The sequence below is a fragment of the Nycticebus coucang genome, chromosome 19 (genome assembly GCF_027406575.1).
Source record: "Nycticebus coucang isolate mNycCou1 chromosome 19, mNycCou1.pri, whole genome shotgun sequence".
In the NCBI taxonomy this organism is placed as follows: domain Eukaryota; kingdom Metazoa; phylum Chordata; class Mammalia; order Primates; family Lorisidae; genus Nycticebus; species Nycticebus coucang.
Genome location: NC_069798.1, coordinates 64,484,384 through 64,510,716, shown reverse-complemented (window position 1 = coordinate 64,510,716; position 26,333 = coordinate 64,484,384). Strand labels below are relative to the sequence as shown.

General features: G+C 38.0%; 1 protein-coding gene across 1 annotated transcript in view; it reads left to right on the top strand.

Annotated features, from left to right (window-relative positions):
* Positions 1 to 344: 344 nt before the first annotated feature.
* The window catches only part of RTTN (rotatin), a 181,849-nt gene continuing 155,860 nt past the window's right edge, over positions 345 to 26,333 (top strand). Inside the window, exons 1-10 of the mRNA XM_053571779.1 lie at positions 345 to 437; positions 782 to 969; positions 1,823 to 2,000; positions 4,118 to 4,207; positions 6,533 to 6,623; positions 7,964 to 8,078; positions 8,952 to 9,102; positions 10,490 to 10,655; positions 12,796 to 12,977; positions 15,483 to 15,598. Coding sequence (XP_053427754.1) covers positions 407 to 437; positions 782 to 969; positions 1,823 to 2,000; positions 4,118 to 4,207; positions 6,533 to 6,623; positions 7,964 to 8,078; positions 8,952 to 9,102; positions 10,490 to 10,655; positions 12,796 to 12,977; positions 15,483 to 15,598 — 1,308 coding nt within the window. The 5' untranslated portion in view covers positions 345 to 406. The remainder of the gene's footprint in view (positions 438 to 781; positions 970 to 1,822; positions 2,001 to 4,117; positions 4,208 to 6,532; positions 6,624 to 7,963; positions 8,079 to 8,951; positions 9,103 to 10,489; positions 10,656 to 12,795; positions 12,978 to 15,482; positions 15,599 to 26,333) is intronic.

Sequence of the window (26,333 nt, the reverse complement as noted above, 5' to 3'; positions counted from 1 at the left end):
GTTGGGCTTTTTTGCTCCGGCCTCAGCAGCCCGCGCGCAGCACAGCAAGTTCCCGCGCTTAGAAGCCGGAACCCCAGGCGGAGGGCGCGGCGGTCGGGCCGGAGCTCTGCGCAGAGAGCACGGCCGAGCGAGTACTACAACTCCCGACGTGCACGGCGGCCGCGGCAGGTTCTACTGCGTGCGTCTCCGTTCTTTCCCCTTCTTAGGACAGGGACTGCTGTTTAGGAAGAGCGCCGTCGTAATTACAGAGAGACTGTAAGCTCCTCTTACTCCTTTGCTGGGTTGGTTATCTCAGGAATGGGGGAACCCACGTTCCACCGTCTGAGTTTCCGGGGAACATTGATTGTGGCCGGACGCCGTGGCGCGGCAGTTTAATTCTCCGGCGGCGGCAGATTTGGGGAACGAGATGCCCCTGGCCGGGCTCATCAAGAAGCTAGGTAATTGTTTGAGTCGCTTGTAGTCCAAGGCGCTCTCTTGTCATGGCCACTTGCTGAGAATGGTCCTGTTACGTTTCCGCGACCGAACCACCCCGCGACAGCCCCTCTTTTGCCCCGGGATTGTTAGGGTAGATGGTTTGCCTCCTGGAGACCCGTCTTTGGGACTTGGAGTAAACTCTGCGGTTCGCGTCCCGAATGCACCCGTGGTCTGCCTCTGAACAAATTAGTTTATATCCTTCTGTACCCCGCTCCCAGCATAAATAACCGAGTGTTAGAATAAACTCCGGGTGGGCGTCCTCTTGCAGTCAGGAAGGAGCTAGAAGAGCTTTGTGCTTCTTTGACAGGTCATCAGCTGGCGGAGATCAGGGAACGCGCTCTCAAGAGTATTCTCAGCAAGGTTGAGCACAACTTAATTTGCTACGCTGATCTAATTCAGGAGAGGCTACTTTTTCTGCATTTGCTAGAATGGTTCAATTTCCCATCTGTTCCAATGAAAGAAGAAGTTTTGAACCTGTTAAGCAGTTTGGTTAAGGTAGGATCATTTCGAAGTAAAATAATCAAGTGAATGTTTCTTAGTCATTTAATTGCAGCATTTGTTGGAAGTTAATAAATACTTGGAGTTTTAAACAATTTTAAAACAACCAGAAACGTTGAATTTTAATTCATCTGGGTTTATATTCACCTTCCTTTTATTTGTGATGTTGATTCTCACATTGTCTTTAGCTGTGCCCTGAAGTAGCATAGAACTACAGTGTTCTGTTATGTTCTGATTTTGGAAATCATGTTTGGATATTAACATTTGTCATGTTTTTCCTTAATTTTCTGGCATTGACATCTTAAAAATTAAATGTGTCTGTATGAAAGAAATTTAAAAATAATTTTACAGATGACAATCAATAGCACATGTATGTTGTTGCTTTCCCATCTCTTTTTTAGATATGTTTGTCTACCTCAGCATCTAGTTGTCAGATTCAAATATCAAAGTGTAAGTTTAACCTTTCAAAACTGTAAGTCACTATACAATCATTTGGGAATATTCTGAGTATGGCACCCTGTTGACTGGAGGAGGGTAGGAGAGAATAAAGTGTCAGTGGAGAAAAGTCACTCATTTAAAAAATGAAAGCGTGGGAATTCATAGTGTGCATTTCTGGTATTCTGTGTGTTGGCTCAGGTCTCTTTAGTGTTGTCAGGTGCTTTGCCTGTGTCTCTCTACATTTGTGTTCTATTCATAGAAGTTCTTTACTTCAGGGCAAACAGTGAAGGGTTTGTTTTTCAAAAAAGGACATCTGGTATGTTAAAAGTAATTTCATGTTCTGATTGTTGTAAAATAAAGGTTAGAGATTTTGACATTTTTAGTTATTCTTAAGACTACTTTCTGATTTTAGTATCCCCCAGCAGTCCAGCATTTGGTTGACCTTGGTGCAGTAGAGTTCTTATCTAAGCTTCGTTCTAATGTGGAGCCAAGTTTACAGGCTGAAATCGATGGCATTCTGGATGGACTTTTTATTCTTCCTTCAGAAGTTCCTGCACTATATTCTGCCTCTTACCAAACCAATCTAACTGGTAAGTATTTGGAATCAATTTAGTAGGTTCTGTGAAAATATAAATATGTTGTTCTAATGGTAAATTTTAAGGAAAGGGACATTAGATTAAGGGGAAAAAATGATTCTTCTCACCCTACCCACACTTACTTTCCTTGTGTTAACTTAAATGACTTTGACATTTTTTTTCCCTCCTCTACTGTTTTTTTTTTTTTTCATTGAGGCATTTTATTTTTTAAGTATATATTACATCCCTAGAAAAGAATCCCAGGATTTTCCTTCCTGTGTATTTTCTTCTTCCTTCTTCGTGGTCCACGATGCCAGCTGAAGTTGTCAGTACAAGGAAACGAAACTGGTGGGATGGGAGCAGAGTATTCTGCCATTTTTCTAAATCTTTGAGTTGCACATCAAATCTGGGATTAATCACTCTATACTTGTTTAACCTGCCTGTGAGATTCACAACAATCTTCCCAGCTCTGTGATCATCAATGATTTCAAATTCGCCAGTGTAACCCTGCTTCAACATCACAGTTAGAAACCGTCGGAGCATGGCCTTTTAAGAACCCATCATTTGCTTCTCTTTTCGGTATTGTTGATGCTCTTAAGAGCATTAGCCAGGACGTTTATGTGCACCATTATGGTGGCATGGAAAGATGGCAGAAAGAACCCTCCTCTACTGTTATTCACAGGAGGATATACTTGATATTACTTTTTTAGACCCCAAAAATGCCAGCGACTTTGTGAGACCAGCTTGGCAGATTATTTCTTTAACAGTCACAATGAATTTTCATCAGGCACTCATTATTATTGTCACACTTTGTTCTAAGTACTTTATGTTAGCATTTTTGGACCTTGTTCTTCATGTTGGCGTATAATGATATTGTCTCTAGCTCATGAGTTTGTTATGGGGACCAGTCACAATGACATAATGCAAGTATTTTATATGCTGAGATACATAATAGCAAACTGGTTAAAATCAGAGTCAAAGAGACTTAGATTTAGTTTTCAGTTTTGTTGCTGGTTGTGTGATCTTGGCCAAGGTACTTAACAACTTTTGGCTTTAGTATTTTCATCCAAAATTTGAGATAATAAGTAAGAACATCTTTCTCACAGAATTGTGAAGATTAAATGAGTCAGTGCCTGGAAAGTGGGCATAGGGCTCACCATATATTAAGCACAGCATTGTTAGCTGCAAGTTTTGTGTTCTTGCCATTGAAAATAAACTAGAATCTTAAGTTGTGTATTTTCCATCTAAATCCTTGTAGGTATCTGTATTAATATTAGGAACTGTTGACATGAAAACACCAAACCCAAAATTAAAAATTTAGTCTCAGTGTTTACTCATTCTTGTTCTCATTGCACCTGAGCTGCCGAATCTGTAATTTTGTGTGACAGGAAATTGCAAAGGTATTGAAAGATGCGATTTATTTGACTTACTTGTTTCTGATAACTTTTAAAAAGTATTAATGAAATTTGAAGTGATTGGGAACTATATAATTGGAGTAAAAAAAAGAAGAAGGTGGGTAAGCAGCATAGAAAACAGTGCTGGATTTCTTTGTAGCTGATTCTTCCTGTACATTGTGGATATTTTCATTCTAAAAAAATTATATTTTATTAACAGTAGAAGAGAAAAGGGAAACACTCTCACCCCTTTGGAAATTGGCTCAACATTCACATTTTTTTCTCTTTAGGAAAATAGACTATACAGAGAAAAAAGCTGGATTTTTTTTTTTTTTTTTAGTTTGAAAAATGATTCAAAAACTTAAGAGAAAACATTACTTTTTTCTTTTTTTTTGAGACAGTCTCACTATGTTGCCTTCGGTAGGTAGAGTGCTGTGGCGTTACAGCTCACAGCAACCTCAAACTCTTGAACTCAAGCAATTCTCTTGCCTCAGCCTCCCAAGTAGCTGAGACTACAGGTGCTCCCCACAATGCTCGGCTATTTTTTGGTTGCATTTGTCATTGTTGTTTAGCTGGTCCAGGGAACCTGTTCGAACCTGTTACCCTCAGTGTACGTGGCCAGCACTGTAACCACTGTGCTACGGGTGCTGAGCCAGAGAAAACATTACTAATAAAAGAAAGTTTGACTGTTAGAAAATACTGAATCAATATACAGTAATGTATATATTTTCTTTTCAGAATTGTCCAAACAACCTGAAATCTTAACAGGATATTTTCCTCAAGACAAAAGTGATGTTCAACAGATGGACGTGCCTCCACGACCAGTGGGTGTGTATGTGTAGGGAAGTAAATCCCGTTGACTTAATAAATTGAAAGTTAATGTGTCATTGCTGTGAAGATGTATTGTGATCAAACTTGACTGTTTCATTACCAAATTACTATTGGTTGTTTCAGTTGACTCAAATTAGTTTAAGATATCAAGTTTAAATGGTAAAGTTCTGTGTTACTCAGTAACTGTGTCTGAGCAGCCGTGTAGATTGCTGGTAGTAATGATGGTAGCACTTAATGCTGGTCGATACATTTTTGTCAGGCATTGTACCAGGCACTCCACATGTGTGGTCATTTTATTCTTCAGCTTACTTTTTGTACTGTTCATCTGGTTACTCCAGCCAGAGACCCAGGGTCATCTTAGTTTCTCCTCTAACATTTCTTCAGCATCTAGTTGGTTAAAAATTTCAGTTTAGAGCCCTTTCTATGGATGCTCATCTCTAGGTCTTTGCGTGTCTGGCTGTGTTTGGTCTCTGCTCATATGCCACTTCCTCAAAGAGATCTTCCCAAGGATCCTAGCCAGTGATCACTATGTTGAGTTTTCTTTATAACACATTTCATGCTCTGGAATTATGTATTTATTTTCTTGTTTATTTCCTCATTTTTAAGCTTAATGCTAGCTGTGAACAGTGTTTAGGCCCCAGTGTCTGTAACAATGCCAAAGATGTATTAGACACTTAATATATTCTTTGAAGGAATGAATGAATCTTCAGAGTCCTGGTGAGGTTGCTGTTAGTGTCGCTGTTTTACTGATGAGGATGCTCAGGCTTAGGAAGGTTAAAAACTTTGTTCTTGGGCGGCGCCTGTGGCTCAGTCGGTAAGGCGCCGGCCCCGTATACCGAGGGTGGCGGGTTCAAACCCGGCCCCGGCTGAACTGCAACCAAAAAAATAGCTGGGCGTTGTGGCGGGCACCTGTAGTCCCAGCTACTCGGGAGGCTGAGGCAAGATAATCACTTAAGCCCAGGAGTTGGAGGTTGCTGTGAGCTGTGTGATGCCCAGGCACTCTACCGAGGGCCATAAAGTGAGACTCTGTCTCTACAAAAAAAAAAAAAAAAAAAAGAAGAAAAAGGAAAAAAACAACAACATCAAAACTTTGTTCTTGGTGACACAGTTGGTAAATGGTTAAGTAATCATGTACTTAGCATTTTATTGCCTGAACAGTTGAGATGAAAAGGCTATATCTGCTCATGTCACATATTCAAATACACTCACTTGGAAGTCCTTTCATGGAAACTCACAGATTGAATAACAGCATAAGAAGGAAAACTTGTTAAGCTGTTAAAATACTTTAGCTTTCTATTTTGGACAAATTTTGTCAGGCTTGCAGGGAGCTTTGTCTTTGAGGTGAGATGTCTGCAAGGCTTAACTGAGTGATGACAAGGTCTGAAGAGGGTGAGAATCTGTAGGGCTGGTGACAGTGGGTGTTTGGGGGAAGCCCATGTGAACATAAAGGCCAGTTGAGATTGTTACCTTGTTTTGTATGAGTTGCAGTTTGTCTTGATTTATGACGTGGCTTATTTTGAACACGTGTTGTGCAATGGAAGCCTATCCTTTCTTCCACCTGTTTCCTTAAAAGTAAACCATGCTTTTATGTTAACACTTTGGAAAGAAGTGTTGTGCTATGTTTGGGAATTTAATAATACTGTTACTTGCATTTAACAATTCCACATTCTTTTCAAAGCATTTGGCAGAAAGACTATTTGCCATTTGAAAAGACTTACATAGTTGCTATTTCTCAGTTTTGCCACTTTAACTTGTACAATATAAGATCTGTTAAAAAATAGTTTGAATAGGGATAGTTTAAAACTGTTGCTTTCTCACATTTCTTTTCATTTTGTTTGAGCACTTCAACCTTATGGTCTTCAAGTCATCTTCATGGAAATGTTTAAATATCTAACACCATATGGAGTATTTGAACATGACTAGACATATCGTTATATTTGAATCATTTTAAATTTCTGTAAGCAAAGGTTTTCTCCAGATGCTGGTTACTTTTATGTAAAATTTAAGCTTGATATTCTGGTCAGCCACAGGGTAAAATAGAAAATTTAACAGAAACTTTAAATGTCATTCAATATTGGTTTGTGTTTAATGTTCTTCTTCTAATACTTATTTTAGTATTATGAGTTCTGTTTAAATTATGAAAGTAGATCTCTGTTATTTATCCTGTGAAGAACAAATTTGCAGCTGTTATTTATGATTTAGGCTACTGTAAGATGTCCTTTTTATTTGGAACTTGTTTTAAAGATGAACCTTACTCTTCATATCGTTACTCTGTTATCTCTTTATTTTTTGATACCATAAGTTTTGCTCTTCCATTAACAGTAAATCAGATTGTGAGGTGTTTGAAATTTTCTACGTTTCCTTGGCTGCCCCTCACCACAACAGATAGACATGTTCTCTCCTCCAATGAAAGGTACAGTGCCTGACTTGTTTCAGGTGTTTTTGTTCATTTATAGCAGTTAGGTATGGTAGTTATTACTATATGTTTTCAGTAGGAAAAGATGCTCAGTAGCTGTGAAAGGTAGTCAAAGGCACAGTATACGTGATTTTCAGTATTTCAAAAAGCAAGCCAGAAAAGTTCCCATTTACTTTTAATCAATCTGCACATCAAGTTGCATTTTCGTGGTTGGAGTTTTATGTAGTTTTTGGTGACATGACTTATTTCTTCTTGACTAGATTCTTTCATTGGTCATTCCTTATGGCCTTCATTAATACAAGTGGAAAAATTCCATAGCAAAGCAGTCTTTTGGTAGAATATATTTCAAAACATGGGCTCTATTAAGGGAATAATTATACTATGTTGAGAAGATTGGGTACTGCCAATCTAATCTCATGTACTTGCTATTAATTGATTGCTTTACCCTCAAAAGTAAATGGCTGATATATAGAAATTTGGAGAGTGTTTTAATGTCCAGATTCATTTTGTGCAATTTCAACAAATGCCACAATAAATGAGGTGTCTGCCTTTTTTGCATGTGAATCTGGAAAATGAAGACCATTATCTAGAGCTGGGACCGGATATAAGTGGATACTATTAAATGATTTTTGATGATGGTGCTTCCAAGGCTTCAGTAAATTCTCTTGGGACAGGATATTTAGGAGGTAGCAGGCACAAAGGAGAGGGGCAGGGGTCTGTGTGGTCTGTCAGTTCTAGAACGCAGAGATGGCAATAGTTTCTGATGCATGCCTCTGCTTAGGGTGTGTTTGGATGGTGGACCAGGATTGGGGGATGAACAACCGCCACATCCCCAGGTGGGCAGAAATTGAGAAGTAGTCTCTGTGTGGGACAAGAGTGGGGTCTTAATCTGATTCACCCAGAGTAGGGAGTATCAGTAAAGAATCTAATTTCTAGAATTTACCTTTATGCTTAGTATTTTTTCCTGTCATATTTCTTAGTTTATTTAACAGATTTCATTAAATTATGTGTCCTTTGACTTCACTGACTTTATTTTGTAGCATTACGATAGTTTCTGGGGGATGCAAGGGTTAATAGGTAGTTCCTGCTCCTGAGGGGTATTGAGTGGGGGATATGAAGTCAACAATTAATTGTAATGCCACGCCGTATACAAATGGAAGAAATACCTTGCTAGAGTTATTTGTTGATTGGGAAAAAGATCTAGGAAGGCTTTTCAGGGGAAGTGAGGTCTTAGCTGAGACCTGAAGGATTGTTAATAGAGTCATTAGTAGTCACTAGGCTACTTACAGTCTGCTATAGGTGAACTCTTTAAAAGTGAATAACACTGTATTTTGTAGTTCTTTAAGAAGTAGTAACCACACTTTGATCTGGAACACCTGTGAACTATTGAAGGATGTTATCATGCAAGATTTTCCTGCTGAGATTTTCCTTCAAAGGCCAAAAATTGTTCAAGTGAGTACCTTCTGAAGTGGTTTTAGATTTGGAAATAGAAAGCTTTTTGCATTAAAACAAACTGTAGAGTAGACGTTCTTGGGAAGGAAATGAATGTATTTAAAAATGAAGTGTTTGGCTATTTAAACTCTATTTACTAACTTGTTTGGATAGTTATAGCTCTTCTAATAGTAGTAGTTCCATTTGACACCTGCAGTCCAGCTTGGCCATCTTAAATTACCCTTTGGAGGTTACTAAAAGGAAAAATAGACTTTGGAAATTGGGTAGCCATAACCCTTATTAAGAGGAAGAGTAGCATGGCTTTTGGAATACGGCTACATGCCTTCCTTTCATCTAGTCTGTAGCTCATACAGTAGAGAGACAAGGATCTAAGTGGGCCTTGGTGTGTAGACAGCATCTAGTAATGCCTTAGCCTTGTCACTCCACACGGGGCTGACGTGGACTCCAGTGAATGGCAATCTTAATACATACTGTTGCGGCTGGCAAATGATAGCAGAGGAAAAGCTGTTCATTACCAAAACGTGGTAAAATGATTTAGATATTTGAGATGAAAAGGGTTTGCTGTGATTTTTAAAAAGTTCTGTGTGATGTAATGTCTTGAATGGTGAATAATTCCTGTCTTTTCTCAGAATGGACACTCAACCAATCGATTTTAGAAATAAGAAACACTGACTATTCTGTTTAAATTTTATTATCTCATTCTGACCCATGTTCTTGCATTATCCTAACTTATTTTTTCCCAGTTCTGTTTATGTTTTATAAATATTTGACAACTTAACTTTATTTTTTGATTATTCACTTAGGTAGGCTCCCCATTCTTCTTTGAAGTCGAGCACTTTCACTGCACCATTTTCATTGCTCTTCTTATTTCAGAGCCTTTTATCTTTGTTGAAACTGGCCTTTGGAGGAGATGGAAAACATCGCCTGGCTTTGCAGTCCGTGTCCTGTTTGCAGCAGCTGTGCACATACTTGAGAAACAGACTTAACTTTCACCGAGATCCAGGTTTCTTCTCTAACAAACAGGGTATTTATTTTCATTTATTCCTTAGCCACTGGCGTTATTCGCAGATTCTTCTGACAACTCCTCTGTGTGTACACTTTTACAACATAAACTCTGCACCGCTCGTTTTTGAATAAAAACTGTGTGAATGGTAGAATCACTGGGAACCTTGATCTCCTGCTCTTTTGTTGCTTTGTTTTTGAGGGATTCTCTACTGCTGTCGGCTTTGACAGTCTCTGATGTCGAAAGTGGATCCCTCTGGAGGGATTCTCTACTGCTGTCGGCTTTGACAGTCTCTGATGTTGAAAGTGGATCCCTCTGGAGGGATTCTCTACTGCTGTCGGCTTTGACAGTCTCTGATGTCGAAAGTGGATCCTGGGGCGGTGCCTGTGGCTCAAGGAGTAGGGCGCCAGTCCCATATGCCGGAGGTGGTGGGTTCAAACCCAGCCCCGGCCAAAAACCACAAAAAAAAAAAAAAAAAAAGAAAAAAAAAGAAAGTGGATCCCTCTGGAGGGATTCTCTACTGCTGTTGGCTCTGACAGTCTCTGATGTCGAAAGTGGATCCCTCTGGAGGGATTCTCTACTGCTGTCGGCTCTGACAGTCTCTGATGTCGAAAGTGGATCCCTCTGGAGGGATTCTCTACTGCTGTCGGCTCTGACAGTCTCTGATGTCGAAAGTGGATCCCTCTGGAGGGATTCTCTACTGCTGTCGGCTCTGACAGTCTCTGATGTTGAAAGTGGATCCCTCTGGAGGGATTCTCTACTGCTGTCGGCTTTGACAGTCTCTGATGTTGAAAGTGGATCCCTCTGGAGGGATTCTCTACTGCTGTCGGCTTTGACAGTCTCTGATGTCGAAAGTGGATCCCTCTGGAGGGATTCTCTACTGCTGTTGGCTTTGGCAGTCTAATGTCAAAAGTGGATTCCTCTGGCAAGTAGATTCCATGTAATCAGGTCAGTTAGATATATCTAAATATACTAAGTGAATACTTGCAGAAAAGGTTGATCTTTACTTTTATTTTTACATGTGCAGAAGCATTTCTGTTACCGTAATTTTCTTTCTTTTTTTTTTTTTTTTTGTAGAGACAGAGTCTCACTGTACCGCCCTCGGTAGAGTGCCGTGGCGTCACACGGCTCACAGCAACCTCTAACTCTTGGACTTACGCGATTCTCTTGCCTCAGCCTCCCCAGCAGCTGGGACTACAGGCGCCCGCCACAACGCCCGGCTATTTTTTTGTTGCAGTTTGGCCGGGGCTGGGTTTGAACCTGCCACCCTTGGCATATGGGGCTGGCGCCCTACTCACTGAGCCACAGGCGCCGCCCTACTGTAATTTTCTTAATGTTTTGGAAGATGATAAATACTACTTAATGGTAGTGTGTTTTTACTAAGGTTGATTTTATTACTTTTTTCCAGATGCTGTTTCCCCAAATTCTTCTTTGTCTTACTGTCATGAAGCAAGAGTTACTCATCCTTCCCAGAATCCTTCTCCAGGGAGCAGTAGCCCTCGACCTTCTGTGGTTGGGCGCACAGGCCAGCGACTCAGAGGAGATGGGCAGGATTGGGATGCAGTGTCCTCCAGGTGGCTCAGAAATTAGAAAAGCCCAGTGAACTTGTGTGTGTGTGTTAATTTTAGAGGGAGATCGTTGTTTTTCTGTCTTTTTAAAAATATTACCACAGATAAAGGGGTAGTGTTAAACCACTGGCTTTCATATATATATATTTTTTAACAGACAGAGTCTCACTTTGTTGCCCTCGGTAGAGTGCTGTGGCATCACAGCTCACAGCACCCTCCAACTCCTGGGCTTAGGTAATTCTCTTGCCTCAGCCTCCCAAGTAGCTGGGACTACAGGTGCCGTCACAACACTCGGCTATTTTTTTTTGTTGTTGTTGTTGTAGTTTGGTCAGGGCCAGGTTCAAACTCACCACTCTCAGTGTATGGGGCCATCTCCCTACTCACTGAGCCACAGGCACCGCCCCTTTCATTTTTTTTTGACCACTATCCACGTAAAGATAAATAAATGTTACATTGCAACTTAGTATTCAGTACACAAACATATGTTCTGTGCATGTGTATATATTTATGTGTCCAGCAAAACAAATGTTCACAAAATAGTACTTTGATTTCATCTTCTATGCACTAAATTATATTTTCTGTTCCTTTCTATTTTATTTAAAAAGGAATGATGGTCCTGACCCACTAAGTTGTATTCCAGCCATAAGTGGAATATCATGTAGTTTAAAAGCATAACTTTAAATGATAGATACCTTTTTTATGTATTTTAAAGACATTTTTGTAAGTCTAATAATTTAAATGAGTAAATATTTATTCAAAGGAATCATTAGAAGATTTTTTTAGAGAACAAGGACTCCTTCAAGGTATTTGATTCATGGCGTCTTATGTAAGCACAGATTATCTTATCTTTGCTTAAAGGGATTGGCATGGTGTTTGTATGTTACCTTGTCCTTAGGCTATAAACATCTTAAAATCATTAGTCTGTTTTTTAGTATCATTTTAAAAAATGTGCAGTAAGATGAACAAATGTATATTGGCTTGATTATTTTCTTAATGCTTCTGGGGCTACAAGCTAGCACTGATTCGTGCTTGCTGAGTCCCTGATGTTATGCTGCGTGCTTGGCATACTTTGTTTCATTTAGATATCCTCTAACAGTCCTGTAACAAGGTTGGTATTATTATCATCATTTTACAGAAAAACCTGAGGCTTAAGAGCATTACAGTTGGTAAAGAGCCGAGCTGATTTAGACGGTGTGACAGGAGGGCCTGCTCTTAGTTTATTCACTTTAGCTGGCCAATCAGTTCGGTGATTTTTCTCTTTACCCTTAGAAAGCCTTTCTGCCTCATTCTCTAGTGTGTTTGCTTGTAAGTTTTCACTCCTGAGTGAGCACCTTCCTTACAGGGCTTTCAGAGTTTGAGGGAAGCCCAAGTCATTTCTGTAGTTTGGGCTGTTCATTATCTTGAAATTGAAGAGATGACAAAGTGGTATGAAATTTGAGGAGTTTAAAATGTTCTGTAGCATTAGTGTATTTCTGTGATTCAACTTCAGTTGTGTTTCAGCTTCTTTTTAATCCTACACCATTTTTTTACCCTGACCTCACTGCTTTACATCCAGTGTGTAAGGATTTTTTTTAATGAGCAAAGCCAGGGAAGATAGGATGTCCTAGTTTGGAGGGTGCATTCTCAAAATCATTTGATGTTAAAGATAGTAAATAAAGTAATGCATTTCACATGGTGTTTTTCTGGAACCATCTTTCATTTACTAACCTTGGCTTCCATAGAACATTTGGTGAAAATCGTAGACATTCTAGGAATCTAGACGAACTATTTAGTTTTGCCTTTATGAGTTGATTATATAGGAACTTTGCTATAAATATGCTTGTTTTCTTTTATAAATGAATGGGTTATCAGTACTAATGTTGATTGCTGCTATGGGAATGTTTAAATATTTTGAGATCATCGATTTGAAAAGCAAAATATAGGTGCATTTTTGGCTTCACTTATAATTTTGAATCATTTTTGCATGAACTTAAATCTCATAAGTTCATAAATTTGTCAAGGTTTCTACAGATTTGACGAGAATTGCTACAAGAAGCAATAGAGGTGTGACTAGACTGAGGCTTCTAATACGTCAGGCAGCAGATATGCTGTGAGTCTGTTTGAGGGTTGTTCTATATGCAAGATTTATCATCTGTTTATTTTGCAGTGGAAGTAGTAGTCATGCTCCTGTAAACTCGAGGGTATCTGTTCATTCGCCTTTCGATATGGGACACGTAGACCTGCCAGAGCTGGGATCTGAAGACACGGTGGAGCTGCAGTTCCAGCAACTCAGTCTTCCCCAGTTCTGTGTCTCCATTCTGGAATCAGCAGTTCCTCTCTTAAGAACAGGTCAGTTGTTTTTGAAATTATAGTTCTTCTTATACAATTTATGTTGGTTTTGTATTGTTTTCTAGCACTTTTATTTTTCTTTTTATTCCTCTCTGTGTTAGGGCCTTTAGAATCTATATTTACTTACCTAAGAACTTAATAATGTCTTTAGTGTTTCTTAATTAAATGAGGATTCCTGAAAGGCTATTCAGATAGAGCATCCATTCATATTTTATGGGTTTTATTGTCACAGGCTTCCACTTTTTTATTGGTATTTTAAGCACCAAGAGTATAATGCAGCTGGAGTAATTAGAGAGGGATAGACCAGAATAAACAAAAAAATCTTCGGCTACTGGCCTTTAAAAGCTTTCTGGGTTGCTGTCAGTTCACACTTCCTATTCATTTTTTACTTACGCCATGAGTCATGTTATAAACAAAACCCTAAAACTGGAGTCTTACCTTTGTAGTCATTTGTTTTTCTTAAAAAAACCCACAGATATTTTGGGGTTATATTTTCACTCAGCAGTGCAAGGTAAATTTGAAGAGATGTACTGAAACATATACAGGTATGTCGTTATAATTTTACTAAGGTGAGTGACAATATCAACAGAATGGCCGACATCTACCAGAGTCTCCACTAAAACAACAGTTACCACACATTGAACCCTGCTGTATTCAGCTGTGTACCTGGTGTTGTGTGCATTGTTTCATATACTTCTCACACTGGTCCGTTTTATCCTTCTAACAGTGGGAGGATTTTGTCCCTGCTTTTACATATGAGGAAACTGAGGCTTAGAATGGTTAGAAACTTGCCTGAAGTCAAGAAGTTTAGAGCAAGAACTTGAACCAAGGTTTTTCTGAAACCAAAGTCTATGCTTTCAAACCCTGCAGCATTTTGCAAGGTAAAGTTTTGGAAGCAGTAATGACTTGTATTTTCAAAATCTAGACATTTTCAGCAATTGATAAACTTGTCAAGATAGAAATGTAAGACAAGCAAAGTTTTGCCTTTTTTAGTTTATACTGGCAAAGTAAAACAATATTATATATCCCATGCCAATGGTTAAGTCCTCCCTAGAGCTATTTTTTGCCTGTTTGGAGGTGATAGAAAGGAGTAGAGTATGTACTTGGGAAGATTTAAAATGTTTTTATCCTGAGGAAGACTGTGTACCCACTTATCACTGAGTGAATAACTGCTTCCATGCGTTAGGATTATATATTAATTCATATATAATATTGTAAAATGAAGAAATGAATTTTGACATCATAAAGTATGTGTGTTTATCTGCGTCGTATACGGAGAAGAATAGTTTTAGACTTAATGATTTTGCGTTTAACCTTCTCTTAATTTGCTGCGAAAAGTCAGATTGATAATTATAAAGCTGTCTTGGTACATAAAAATTTCTAAATGTTCTCTTGCCATTTCATGATAAATTATTGCATAATTTGTAATGTTTCAGTATCATAAGAGATTTCTAAGGGAAGTTGCTCCAGCTGTTTTAATGCACAAATTAATCTAGATCCTTATGATATAGTAGTTTGTTTTGATTTTATTCATTAGAAATTAACTTTTGGGATGTAGGACAGAAAAGTCTTATTTGAATGTTCAGTTCACTTAGAATTAGGGACAGTGGAATTCCTTTGTGATTCTGTGTCTATAGAGAAAAGAGAGACATCTGTGGGTGTGACAGCACAGTTTCTTTTGGAATTTTTTGAAGTTAAGGTAAGTGCAGATAGAATTTTTTTTACTTTTTTTGAGACAGCGTCTTGCTCTGTTGCCCCAGCCAGAGTGCAGTGGCATCATTATACCTCCCTGCAGCCTCCCACTCCTGGGCTCAGGAGGTCTGCCTGCCTCAGCCTCGAGAATAGCTGGGACTACAGGCACACACTACCATGCCTGACTCATTTTTTTCTGTTTTTGGTAGAGATGGGGTCTCTCTCTTGCTTAGGCTAGTCTTGACCTCCTGAGCTGAAGCAATCCTCCTGCCTCGGTCTCCCACGACTCCTGGCCTAAATGGAATTTTTAAAAGGTTGTTTCAGCGAAGGCCAGTGTGGATATTTATTCCTTCAGTTGTTTCAGTCCAAGTTTAGCTTCCTAGGGAAGTCCTATGAGGGAAAATACTGATATATGACAAGTTTTAAGCCTTTTGATACTAAATGGAAATTATTAGAATGCATCTTGTAAACTTGCCTTGGTACCTTGCCACATTCTATGTTTAATGTGAATATTCTCTGAATTTGAAAAATTGTTTTAATCAGTTTCAAGGTATTTTTAGTTAATTATTGCTATTCTTTTCATGCATTCTTTCCCACTTATGAAGACATTTGATTTGCTTTAGTCAAGTAGTGTGATGTTTGGAGCATAAGTCTTTAATGGTGTTATGGATTGTCATGTCCCTTTCCATCTCTAAGCAGTTCTAAACACATTTTAAAAAACAAGACTAGAGAATTGAGCAGTATGATATTCAGTTGATTATTTTAAAGTTATGTAACTTTTTTCCCATTAGTTTCTCCTGTTTGTATTTCTAGGTAGCAGACAAATGATAATAAGAGTTCTGGAATTGCTTGCAGAAAACTTGATGCTTATTGGAGAAGCAATTTCAACAGATATCTGGGATGACAACAGCCTTTTTGCTATTGATATGGTGAGAATCTATGTTTTTTGGGGACATGGGTAATAAAATAAGTTTTTATTTTATTTTGGTTCCTTTAAGCTGTTTTCATTTTCTCCTTAATTTTGAAAGCTTTTTTTCTTTCTGACATAGTATGTCCCAAGCTTATTTTGTACATAGTCTGGAACTTATAATGAGGGAGTGTATGAAGATCTTCCATTCCAATAGGCCATTAGGGTTGCTTCTAGCTACTGTGTTATCATTCTTCCCTCTTAGTAACGGAACTAGGAAATCTATGTTTCTAAAAATCATGAACTGATATTAGTTCTCCCATTTTAAACTTATATTTCTTATAATTTTGCTTATTCAGAAACTTAGTTCCTCACAATATTGATATAATTGCTTGTTAGCTTTTAACATGAGCATACATAGAATAGTTTCAGAATAGCAATATAAATATCACTGTGAAAAACCCTAATGAAGTTCAGGATTTCCTTGTGGGTATACAAAGTACTGTGCCTTAAAGCCACTTTAAAGAGTGGCTTTAAAGAATTAAAGAATTCTTTTCTCTATTACCCAATTGAATTGGATTGGTTTCAATTTGTCTTCACTTTGGGGGATTGTTTTCTCTTCATAAAAATGTAGCTTAGACTTGCCTGCCATCCTGTTTTCTTTATGGTATTTTCCATATTGGTAGCCATTTTCTTTTTCTGGCCTATTTTTTCTGTTGTTACCTCAAATGTAAGCAAATAAGTAGGTAGATTCTCATCTCCTCTCTCATCTTACACAAAAGGTAGTATATTATATACACCCTCTTATACCTTGTTTTTATAACTTAAAAACATATCATGTAGCACCTTACTAAGCTGCTACCATCAGCCCACCAATCTGCCTTTTTTTCTGTTTAAAACATTCTAATAAATGTGCAATAGTGGCTATTTTAGGTTCTGTGTATTTCCAGCACGAATGAAACTTGTCAATGTCTACAGAAAAGCCTGCTGTGATTTTTGAACGGAGTTTGAGTTTAGTTTGTAGATCTATTTGGGAAAAATTGACATCAACATCTTCCCATAAGTATTGAGTCTTCTGATTTACGGATATTGTATATATGTCTTCACTTATTTCACTCTTTGTCTCAACAATGTTTTGAAGTTTTCAGTGTATAGGTGTTCTATATGTAAATATTTCTGTTTTGGGTCTTTTTCATTGTCTGACTTTTTTCTCTGTCTTTGTATATTAATAATTGGTATATTTAGGGGCGGCGCCTGTGGCTCAAGGAGTAGGGTGCTGGTCCCATATGCCAGAGGTGGCGGGTTCAAACTTAGCCCCGGCCAAAATCCAAAAAAAAAAATAAATAAATAATTGATATATTTGGTAATTTCTGACTAGATACTGGACATTTTGAATATTGCCCTGTTGATTGTGCTGAATTTTTAATTTTGTCCTTTTAGAAGTTGGTTCTATTCTTACAGGTGGTTAAGTTACTTGTGGAGCAATTTCATTTCTTTTTTTTTTTATTGTTAAATCATAGCTGTGTACATTAGTGCAATCAAGGGATACAATGTGCTGGTTTCATATACAATCTGAAATATTCTCATCAAACTGTTCAATGTAGCCTTCATTGCATTTTCTTAGTCATTGTATATAGACATTTGTATTCTGCCTTTAGTAAGTTTCGCCTGTACCCATTCTAAGATGCACCATAGGTGTGGCCCCACTCATTACCCTCCCTCCACTCTAACCTCCCCCCTTCCTTGGCCCTTTCCTCATAGTCTTGTGCTTATAGCCTTCAGGTGAAAGCTATAATTTAGCTTCATAGTAGGGCTGAGTACATTGGATACTTTTTCTTCCATTCCTGAGATACTTTGCTAAGAAGAATATGTTTCAGCTCCATCCATGTAAACATGAAAGAGGTAAAGTCTCCATCTTTCTTTAAGGCTGCATAATATTCCATGGTATACGTGTACCACAATTTGCTAGTCCATTTGTGGGTCAATGGGCACTTGGGCTTCTTCCATGACTTAGCAATTATGAATTGGGCTGCATCTGGTACAGAGTCTTTATTATATTGTGACTTTTGGTCTTCTGGGTATAAACCCAGTGAAGGAATTATAGGATCGAATGGCAGGTCTATTTTTAGGTCTCTAAGTATTCTCCAAACATCCTTCCAGAAGGAACGTATTAGTGTGCATTCCCACCAGCAGGGTAGAAGTGTGCCCTTTTCTCCACATCCACGCCAACATCTCTGGTTTTGGGATTTTGTTATGTGAGCTACTCTTACTGGGGTTAAGTGATATAAATTTTTTTTTTTTTTTATTGTTGGGGATTCATTGAGGGTACAATAAGCCAGTTACACTGATTGCAATTGTTAGGTAAAGTCCCTCTTGCAATCATGTCTTGCACCCATAAAGGTGATATAAATTTTGTTAGAATGGGTCTTGAATAGTGGTTTTCAACTGGGAGCAATTTTGCCCTGCAGAGGATATTTGACAATGTGTAGGATTGTTTTTGATTTTCACAACTGGGGAGGTGCTATTTGCTTTTAGTGCATGGAAACAAGGACGATTCTTCATAAAAAATATTTTTTTGACTCGATTTCAATTTTGAGGAAAATTTGTAAAGCTCTGATCTAGAGGGACCTTTTCTTGGGGTTAAATTCTACTCCTGAAGTGTAACCCCTCTGAGACTCAACTGAATGTTGGAAGTGATTACTGATGACTCTGCTCTGTCTGGTTGAATTTTGAATCTCTTACTGTCCTGTGTGAGCCCTGGGAGTTGTTCAGATTAAATCTCAGTGGTCTTTCTGGCCTGCGTTGTTGGGAGTTTCTTCCCATAATTTGAGGAACTTAATCTCAGCGTGGACTAAATGGAGCCCTTTTTAGGTTTCTGGAGCTCTTTGCATGGCTGTCCCACGGTTCCTAAGTGTCTGAGCTTCCACAGCATCTTCACCTCCTTAGTCCTCGAGATTATCAGACTAGCTGGGTTTCTCTCGCCTGCCTGCTGTGCAGTAATTGTTTTAAGGTATAGAAGTATTCTCATTGCTTGTTTTCCTTCTCTCTGGCATCATAGCCCTGCACTTCCTGCTATCCAGTGTTTAACAATATTTTTTATTTTTATTTTTTTGTGGTTTTTGGCCGGGGCTGGCTTTGAACCTGCCACCTCCGGCATATGGGACCAGCGCCCTACTCACTGAGCCACAGGCGCCGCCCAACAATATTTTTTATATATCTTGTGCAGTTTTCTAGCTGATTTCTTGGGAGGGAGAGGATCAGTCCTTATTATTTCTTCATGGCCAGAAGTGGAAGTTTTATATAAGGCTTTTAATTATTGAAAGGTCATTGAAGCACCTGGCTTATCTGCAAGTTATTAGAGACTTAAATGTATGTTTATTTGGAGTAAAAATTCAATACCAACTTTGAAATAATCATTCAAGGTGTAGAGAGATCCAAGGATGCCTGGTTCTTTGCTGTTTGTATTTTAGTGGGTAGTTTTGGAAAGTATGGCTTTTCTCTTTTTTTTTTTTTCCAAAAAGTGTTTTGCTGTGTAGTGCTTTGCATGTGTAATCAATACATGTGCTGTGTGGCCTTAGGAATGTTTCTTACCACACAGTATTTCAGGGCTCTATGGACTGCCAGAGTACATCTTCACTATATCAGAAGTCATTTCCCATTTTATATCTTTTACTTTGAAATTATCATTTTGTAAGCTCACCTTAGGAATTGGCATTCTGTCTGTCCTGTTAATTTGAATCAGTAATATCTGGTCTGGCTGTCTTCCCCTCCCTCCCGCTGTCCCTCCCTTCCCTTTTTGCTTATCTTGTCAGGGCAGCGAATCAAAGTTTATTAGTCATAAAAATGGGTATTGACTCTTATAGATACCAAATTTTCTTTTTCTTTATGCTGTTTTGGTCAGGATATATCTATATTTAATTAAACATTGCAGGCTACCTGAAATCCTGGTGAATAGAGGTCACAACATAAAAAATGAGTACAATATGATGTTTGCTTCATACCAGGCTTCGTGTGTGAGGAAGAAACCAAACTTTAGTTTTTAGTAACATAAACTTCTTGAAAAGAGAAACAAATTATATTTTTTATAGCAGGTATAATATATTTTTAAATCCTTTAGTTTGTGGTAATAGTTCTTATCTTGGTTTTTCTTTAGTCTTTAAGGTTATCACACAATTTTGTAGTACTTTTAAGAGATTTTCACATATTGAAGGTTTTCAACAAGTGAGCTTTTCCTTAGAAGTGTGAGGAATGCTTTATCAGTTGCTTCTTAAATTAACTTACTTTTTCTTGGCCGGAACATTTATCTGTGAAAGTTAGTCATTCACTTTTAACTTTTGGCTGCTGATCTTTTATGATTCAATGAATTATTTTTACTTTAAAGGTTAATTCTATTGTACGAGTGCCAATTGGTATGTTAGAAATGCTAAATAAAACAGTACTGCTTGAAATTATATTTGATTTACTTGTTTAAAAAGAATAAATGCCTCCTTGAAAAAAATTCTCTTTCCTTTGGCTGTATATTAAAAGAAACAAATAAGTAAAATTTCTTAATGTTCCCACTTTTGCCATTTTTAAGAAGAAAGACAGAAGCAGTATTTTTGTTGAGTCATTAATGGGACAAGATAATAGATATTACCAATTTAGAAATTAAATGCCTGAGGATATTAATCAAATCTCTAGATATTTCAAATAGTGCTAAAAGCAATCATGTCTGGAACTCTCTGAGTTTGGGAAAGCATAGTAAAAGAAATTATTCCCAACTGAGTGTTTTTATTTTACTTGATGTCAATAAAAGAAAAAATATTTTCACCCAAATTGCTATATTTTGTTAAAAATAAAAAATTATTGGTAAGCACTTATAAAAGGTTGACCTAAAGGATGTCTTAAATCATCCTCTTTCTGGTAAAATCTGTTAATCTTTGTCACGAAGGAGGTGAAGATGTTTTCCTTCTTTGTATGGTGAGTTAGACTCCAGGAGCTTTATTTATGCCAGATAACCTTGGACTACTGGATTGGTCTTCTGCTTGTTTTTTTGCGTTTCTTCTCTGTGGCATTCCTGCCATTGCAGTCATTGATAAGCATTTTTTTTCTTCTTTATGACTCATTGCTTCTAAATTCTCATTTGACCTGCTATGAACTGGTAACTTTGATATCAAGGCATTTTGGTAGAATTGTTGGTTTCAGTTCAAATGAGGCTAAGAGGATTGTCCGAGAATCCACTTAGGGCTCCATGAGGATGGTTGAACGAGAGAGTGAATTTATAACCAGGATGTAGAATCTCTAATTAGCCTAGGTCTTCCCCGCTGCTGTCATCATCCCAAAGACAGTTATTTAAGTTCACCAAACAATTCTTGTTTCCCTGTCATATGCTAGGCCCTGGGGTGTAAGATAAATAGGATGTAGTTCTTTTCATGCTTGTGAGTGATATATACCTTAAATATGACTTGTTAATGTTAACAACAGGCCATAAGCTCTTTGGGGGGAGAGGAAAGGAGAGCTTTATTTTTTGTAAAAAATGATCTGCAGATTGGTGAGTCACAGCTTTCAGTACAAGTGACAATGTGCTCTCCAAACAACAAAGGGAAGATCTGAAGGATTCCGACTTGTCCAGTTCTGATTGGTTAACATAGTTAAGCCCTGACTGGGTGGGTTCCAAGCTCAAAACCTGAAATCTCTGTCAGATGTATCTTCCAAATGGCCAGTTAGGGGAGGAGGCTTCTGGTGGCAGTTTATCTTGGCACTGACAACAGGAAATGGTTTGGCTTAATTGCATAATGGGAGGTTTTGTGACTTCTTTTTTTCTTTTCTATTTTTTTTTTTTTTGGAGACAGGGTATTACTTTGTCATCCTAGGTAGAGTGCAGTGGCATCAGCCTAGCTCCCAGCAACCTCAAACTTCTGGGTTCAAGCAATCCTCCTGCCTGAGTCTCCAGAGTAGCTGGGATGACAGTTGCCACCACAACACCTGACTAATTTCTTTTTTTTTCTTTTTTTATTGAGACAGAGTCTCACTTTCTCGCCCTAAGTAGAGTGCCATGGCATCACAGCTCACAGCAACCTCAAACTCTTGGGCTTAAGCAATTCTCTTGTCTTAGCCTCTCAAGTAGCTGGGACTACAGGCGCCCACTACGACGCCCTGGCTATTTTTTGGTTGCAGTTGTCATTGCTGTTTAGCAGGCTGGGGCTGGGCTCGAACCCGCCAGGCTCGGTGTATGTGGCTGGCGCTGTAACCACTGAGCTATGGGTGCTGAGCCAACACCTGACTAATTTTTCTACTTTTGGTGGACATAGGGTCTTATTTTTGCTCAGGTTGGTCTCGAACTCCTGACCTCAAGCAATTCTCCCTCCTCAGCTTCCCAGAGAGTGAGGGTTCTGTAATTCTTTGACAGTACCTTTCTGAGGACACAGGACGAGATTGCTGCCCTGCTCAGCACGGCTGCCTGGTTCTGCTTTAACTTTGAGCCCCTCATTTATCCATGGGGAGTGCCTCTTGTCTATCAGGTGGAGGCATACTTTAATACTAGTAAAAGTGAGATGTGAGCACAGAGGGATAATAAAGATAGTTTAAATGTAGCACTTACTGTGTTTCAGGCATTATTTACAAAGTCATTTAGTCATTACAACCTTGTTAAGTTATATAACCCGTTTTATAGATAAGAAAATTGAGGTGCAGGTTCTTTTTCAAGGTCCCTGACATCATATGTTTATGACCATTATATCTTATTGCCAAGAGTGCTTTGAACAGACACTCCCAAACTGGGATCTAAGTGAAAGCTTTTCGTAAATCTGAATGAACTGAGTTTTAAGTTATGATTTGGCCAGGTAGATAAAGGTAGAGGTTTTGTTTTTTCTAATCTGGCAGAAAAGAAGAGAATGAGCCACAGCTACCCAAGGAGGCCTGGATAGTTCTGATAGGTGGTGCCCGTTAGGCTGGTGGTGGAGCACAAGCACCTAAGTATAGGATGTGAGATGGAGATTTTGGAGAGAGGCTGGCATGTGAACTGAGGGTCTGTTTGTAGTTTGAAGGCAGGATGGATTCGTCTTAAACGGGGAAGTGCTGGTGAGATTTGCATGAGGAGCAGTGGAGTGGAAGCATCTGGGGGAGCCTGCTGCAGTTGCTGCTCTCAGAGGCCTTAAGGGGTACATAGTCCATGATATGATGTATGTGGAGCAGTGGAGAAACTGTATACTGTAAAATATCTGTTTTATTGGGAATATTTAAAATACTTTGCTAATCTATAATATTTTATTGTGTGCACATACCACATACTTCATTTTATTTATCCATTCATCTCTCTCTCTCTTTTTTTTTTTTTTTTTTTTTGTAGAGACAGAGTCTTACCTTATCGCCCTCGGTAGAGTGCCGTGGCCTCACACAGCTCACAGCAACCTCCAACTCCTGGGCTTAGGCGATTCTCTTGCCTCAGCCTCCTGAGTAGCTGGGACTACAGGTGCCCGCCACAAGGCCCGGCTATTTTTTTGTTGCAGTTCTGCCAGGGCCAGGTTGGAACCTGCCACCCTCGGCATATGGGGCCGGCGCCTTACCGACTGAGCCACAGGCGCCGCCCTGTCCATTCATCTCTTAATGGACGCTTGCATTGTTTTTGCATTTTGGCTCCTGTGAATAGTGCTGCTGTTAATGTGGGTGTATAAAATCTATCTTTGAGATCCTACTTTTAGTTCTTCAGGGCATATATACAGCAGTGAAGTATGCTAGATAATATAGTAATTCTGTATTTAATTTTTTTGAGAAACTGTCCTTATCTTTTCCACAGTGGCTATACCATTTTATATTTCTACCAACAATTTAGAAGGGTTCCAGTTTCTTCACATCCTTTCCAGTACTTGTTATTTTTTGTTTTTTTGAATAATAACCATTTTAATGGGTGTGAATTGGTATTTCATTGTGGCTTTGAGCCTTTATTTAATTTTTATATTATATATCTGTTACTTATGTTTCTTGTATATTTATACTTGAGTGTAAAAAATTCTGACATATTAGATTTTTGTTCTTTTATTCAGTTTCTCATTTTTATTTTTCATGTATTTTCAATGGAATTGAGAGTAAGAACTGCAGTGCTTTTTTCTTTAGTGCTGTTTCACTGAGGCTGTCCTTTTTTTCATACATGTGTTTATTAGGTTTCCATTTTTTGCCTTCACAAAATTAAAGAGGCTTAAAATTTAATAACAATGTTTAAGATAAGGACTAGAAAAAAAAACCTCGTAAAGAATGAATGAACATAAATACATTCAGAAAAGAAATCAGAGAATTACTGCATTGAAATATTAAGCAATAATAATAATGCAAAGAAAGTAACATTCACATTGTCAAATAAGAGTATGTCTATTATAGAATACTTTGACTCTGAGATTCACTATGGAGTCATCAGTTAACTTCTTATTTTTTTTTTAAGTCTCAAAAAATAGACAACTAATATTTATAAATAAAAATAAAAGATAATTTCAAAAAACAGATCATGCCGAATCTCATAGACAATGAAAAAGAAGAAATACTTCAAAATCATTCTACTTGATCTGGGTACACCTGATATTAAAATTGGAGAGAATATATTATTATAAAGGGGAAATTACAAACACATTTCACTTATAAATGAGGATGCAATATCCCAAACAACATATTAACAAGTGGAATTAAAAATTAATGTTTAAGTAATGTACATTGGTCAAAATTAAATCCAATTTATATGAGAATTAGTCACTATTTTCTTTTCTTATTTTTTTTTTTTCTTCTTTTCCTTTCCCTCACCTCTTCCCTCTTGCTCTGTCTGGTCTCCCCTTCCCCCATGCCCCACTGTGTCATTAATTGCCATTAATATCAAAATTGAATACATAGGATTCATATTTCTCCATTCCTGTGATGCTTCATTAAGAATAATGTGTTCCACCTCCATCCAGGTTAGTACAAATGCTGCAAAAATCTCCATTTTTTATGGCTGAATAATATTCCATGTTATACATATACCACAGCTTACCAAACCATTTCTGAGTTGAAGGGTATTTAGGTTGTTTCCACATTTTAGCAATTGTAAATTGGGCTGTGATAAACAGCCTAGTACAAGTGTCTTTATAATAAAAGTTTTTTTTTTCCTGGATAGATGCCCAGTAATGGGATTGCAGGATCAAACGGGAGGTCTAGGTTGAGTGCTTTGAGGTTTTTCCATACTTCCTTCCAAAAAGGTTATATTAGTTTGCAGTCCCACCAGTGGTGTAAAAGTGTTCCTTTCTCTCCACATCCGCACCAGCATCTGCAGTTTTGAGTATTTGTGATATAGGCCATTCTCGCTGGGGTGAGATGATATCTCAGGGTGGTTTTAATTTGCATTTCTCTAATAGGGATGACGAGCATTTTTTCATATGTTTGCTGGCCATTCGTCTGTCGTCTTTTAGAGAAGATTCTATTCATCTCTCTTCCCCATTGATGTATGGGATTGCTGGATTTTTTCTTGTGGATTAATTGAAGTTCTGTATAGATCCTGGTTGTTAAATGTTTGTCTGATTCAAAATATGCAAATATCCTTTCCCACTGTGTAGGTTGTCTATTTGCTTTGGTGGTTGTCTCCTTACCTGTGCAGAAGCTTTTCAGTTTAATTAAATCCCATTTGTTATTATTGCTGTTGTTGCTATTGCCATGGCAGTCTTCCTCATAAAGTCTTTCCCCAGGCCGGTATCTTCCAGTGTTTTTCCTATTCTTTCTTTGAGGATTTTTATTGTTTCATGCCTTACATTTAAGTCCTTTATCCATCTTGAATCAATTTTTGTGAGTGGAAAAAGTGTGGGTCCAGTTTTAGTCTTTTACATGTGGATATCCAGTTCTCCCAGCACCATTTATTGAATAGGGAGTCTTTCCCCCAGTGGACGCTCTTGTTTGGTTTATCGAAGATTAGGTGACTGTAAGTTGTTGGTTTCATTTCCTAGTTTTCTATTCAATTCCAAATGTCTGTGTCTCTATTTTTGTGCCAGTACCATGCTGTCTTGATCACTATGGCCTTGTAATACAGCCTGAAATCTGCTACGGTGATAACCTCCAGCTTTTACCAGCTAGTTTATGGAGCATGTCAGCATCTCCAAGATATATTTTGGTCTATATTATTGTGACTTGCAAGTCAGTCTACTGTGCTTTAGCTTTCTCTTTGTATTTATGTATAACTTTCAGTTTAAAAGGTATAATTTCTATTTGAATAGTGAGTTATTTAGAAATTTGTGATGGCAGAACATTTCCCACTTGAAACAACCTTATCACCTAAAGAGAAAGAGTTTATGTGATTTGATATTCAATGGATTTTTAAATATTTGACTGTCCTTGTTTCATTTCTTTCATAACTTTGGGATCAATTTGAGGGAATGTCTCTTGTGCTAATACTTTTCTGCCCACCATGGCTGACACTGTGTTAGGCGTACCGTAAGCATAGTAAATACTTGATGAGAGATTTACGTGTGTATGTTCCAAGTTATAACAATCAAGTACTAGAAACTAGCAGGAATTTGTGGTTCATTAAGCTTTTGTATTTTATTCTTTTATTTATTATTAGTTAGGGCTCATCACATTAAATACTTGTTAAATAATAATTATTGTTTTTTTTTTCTTTTTTTCTTTTTTGAGACAGAGTCTTACTTTGTCACCCTCAGTAGAAAACCTTGGTGCCATAGCTCACAGCAACCTCAAACTCCAGGGCTCAAGTTATTCTGTTGCCTCAGCCTCCCGAGTGGCTGAGATTATAGGTGCCCGCCATAACACCT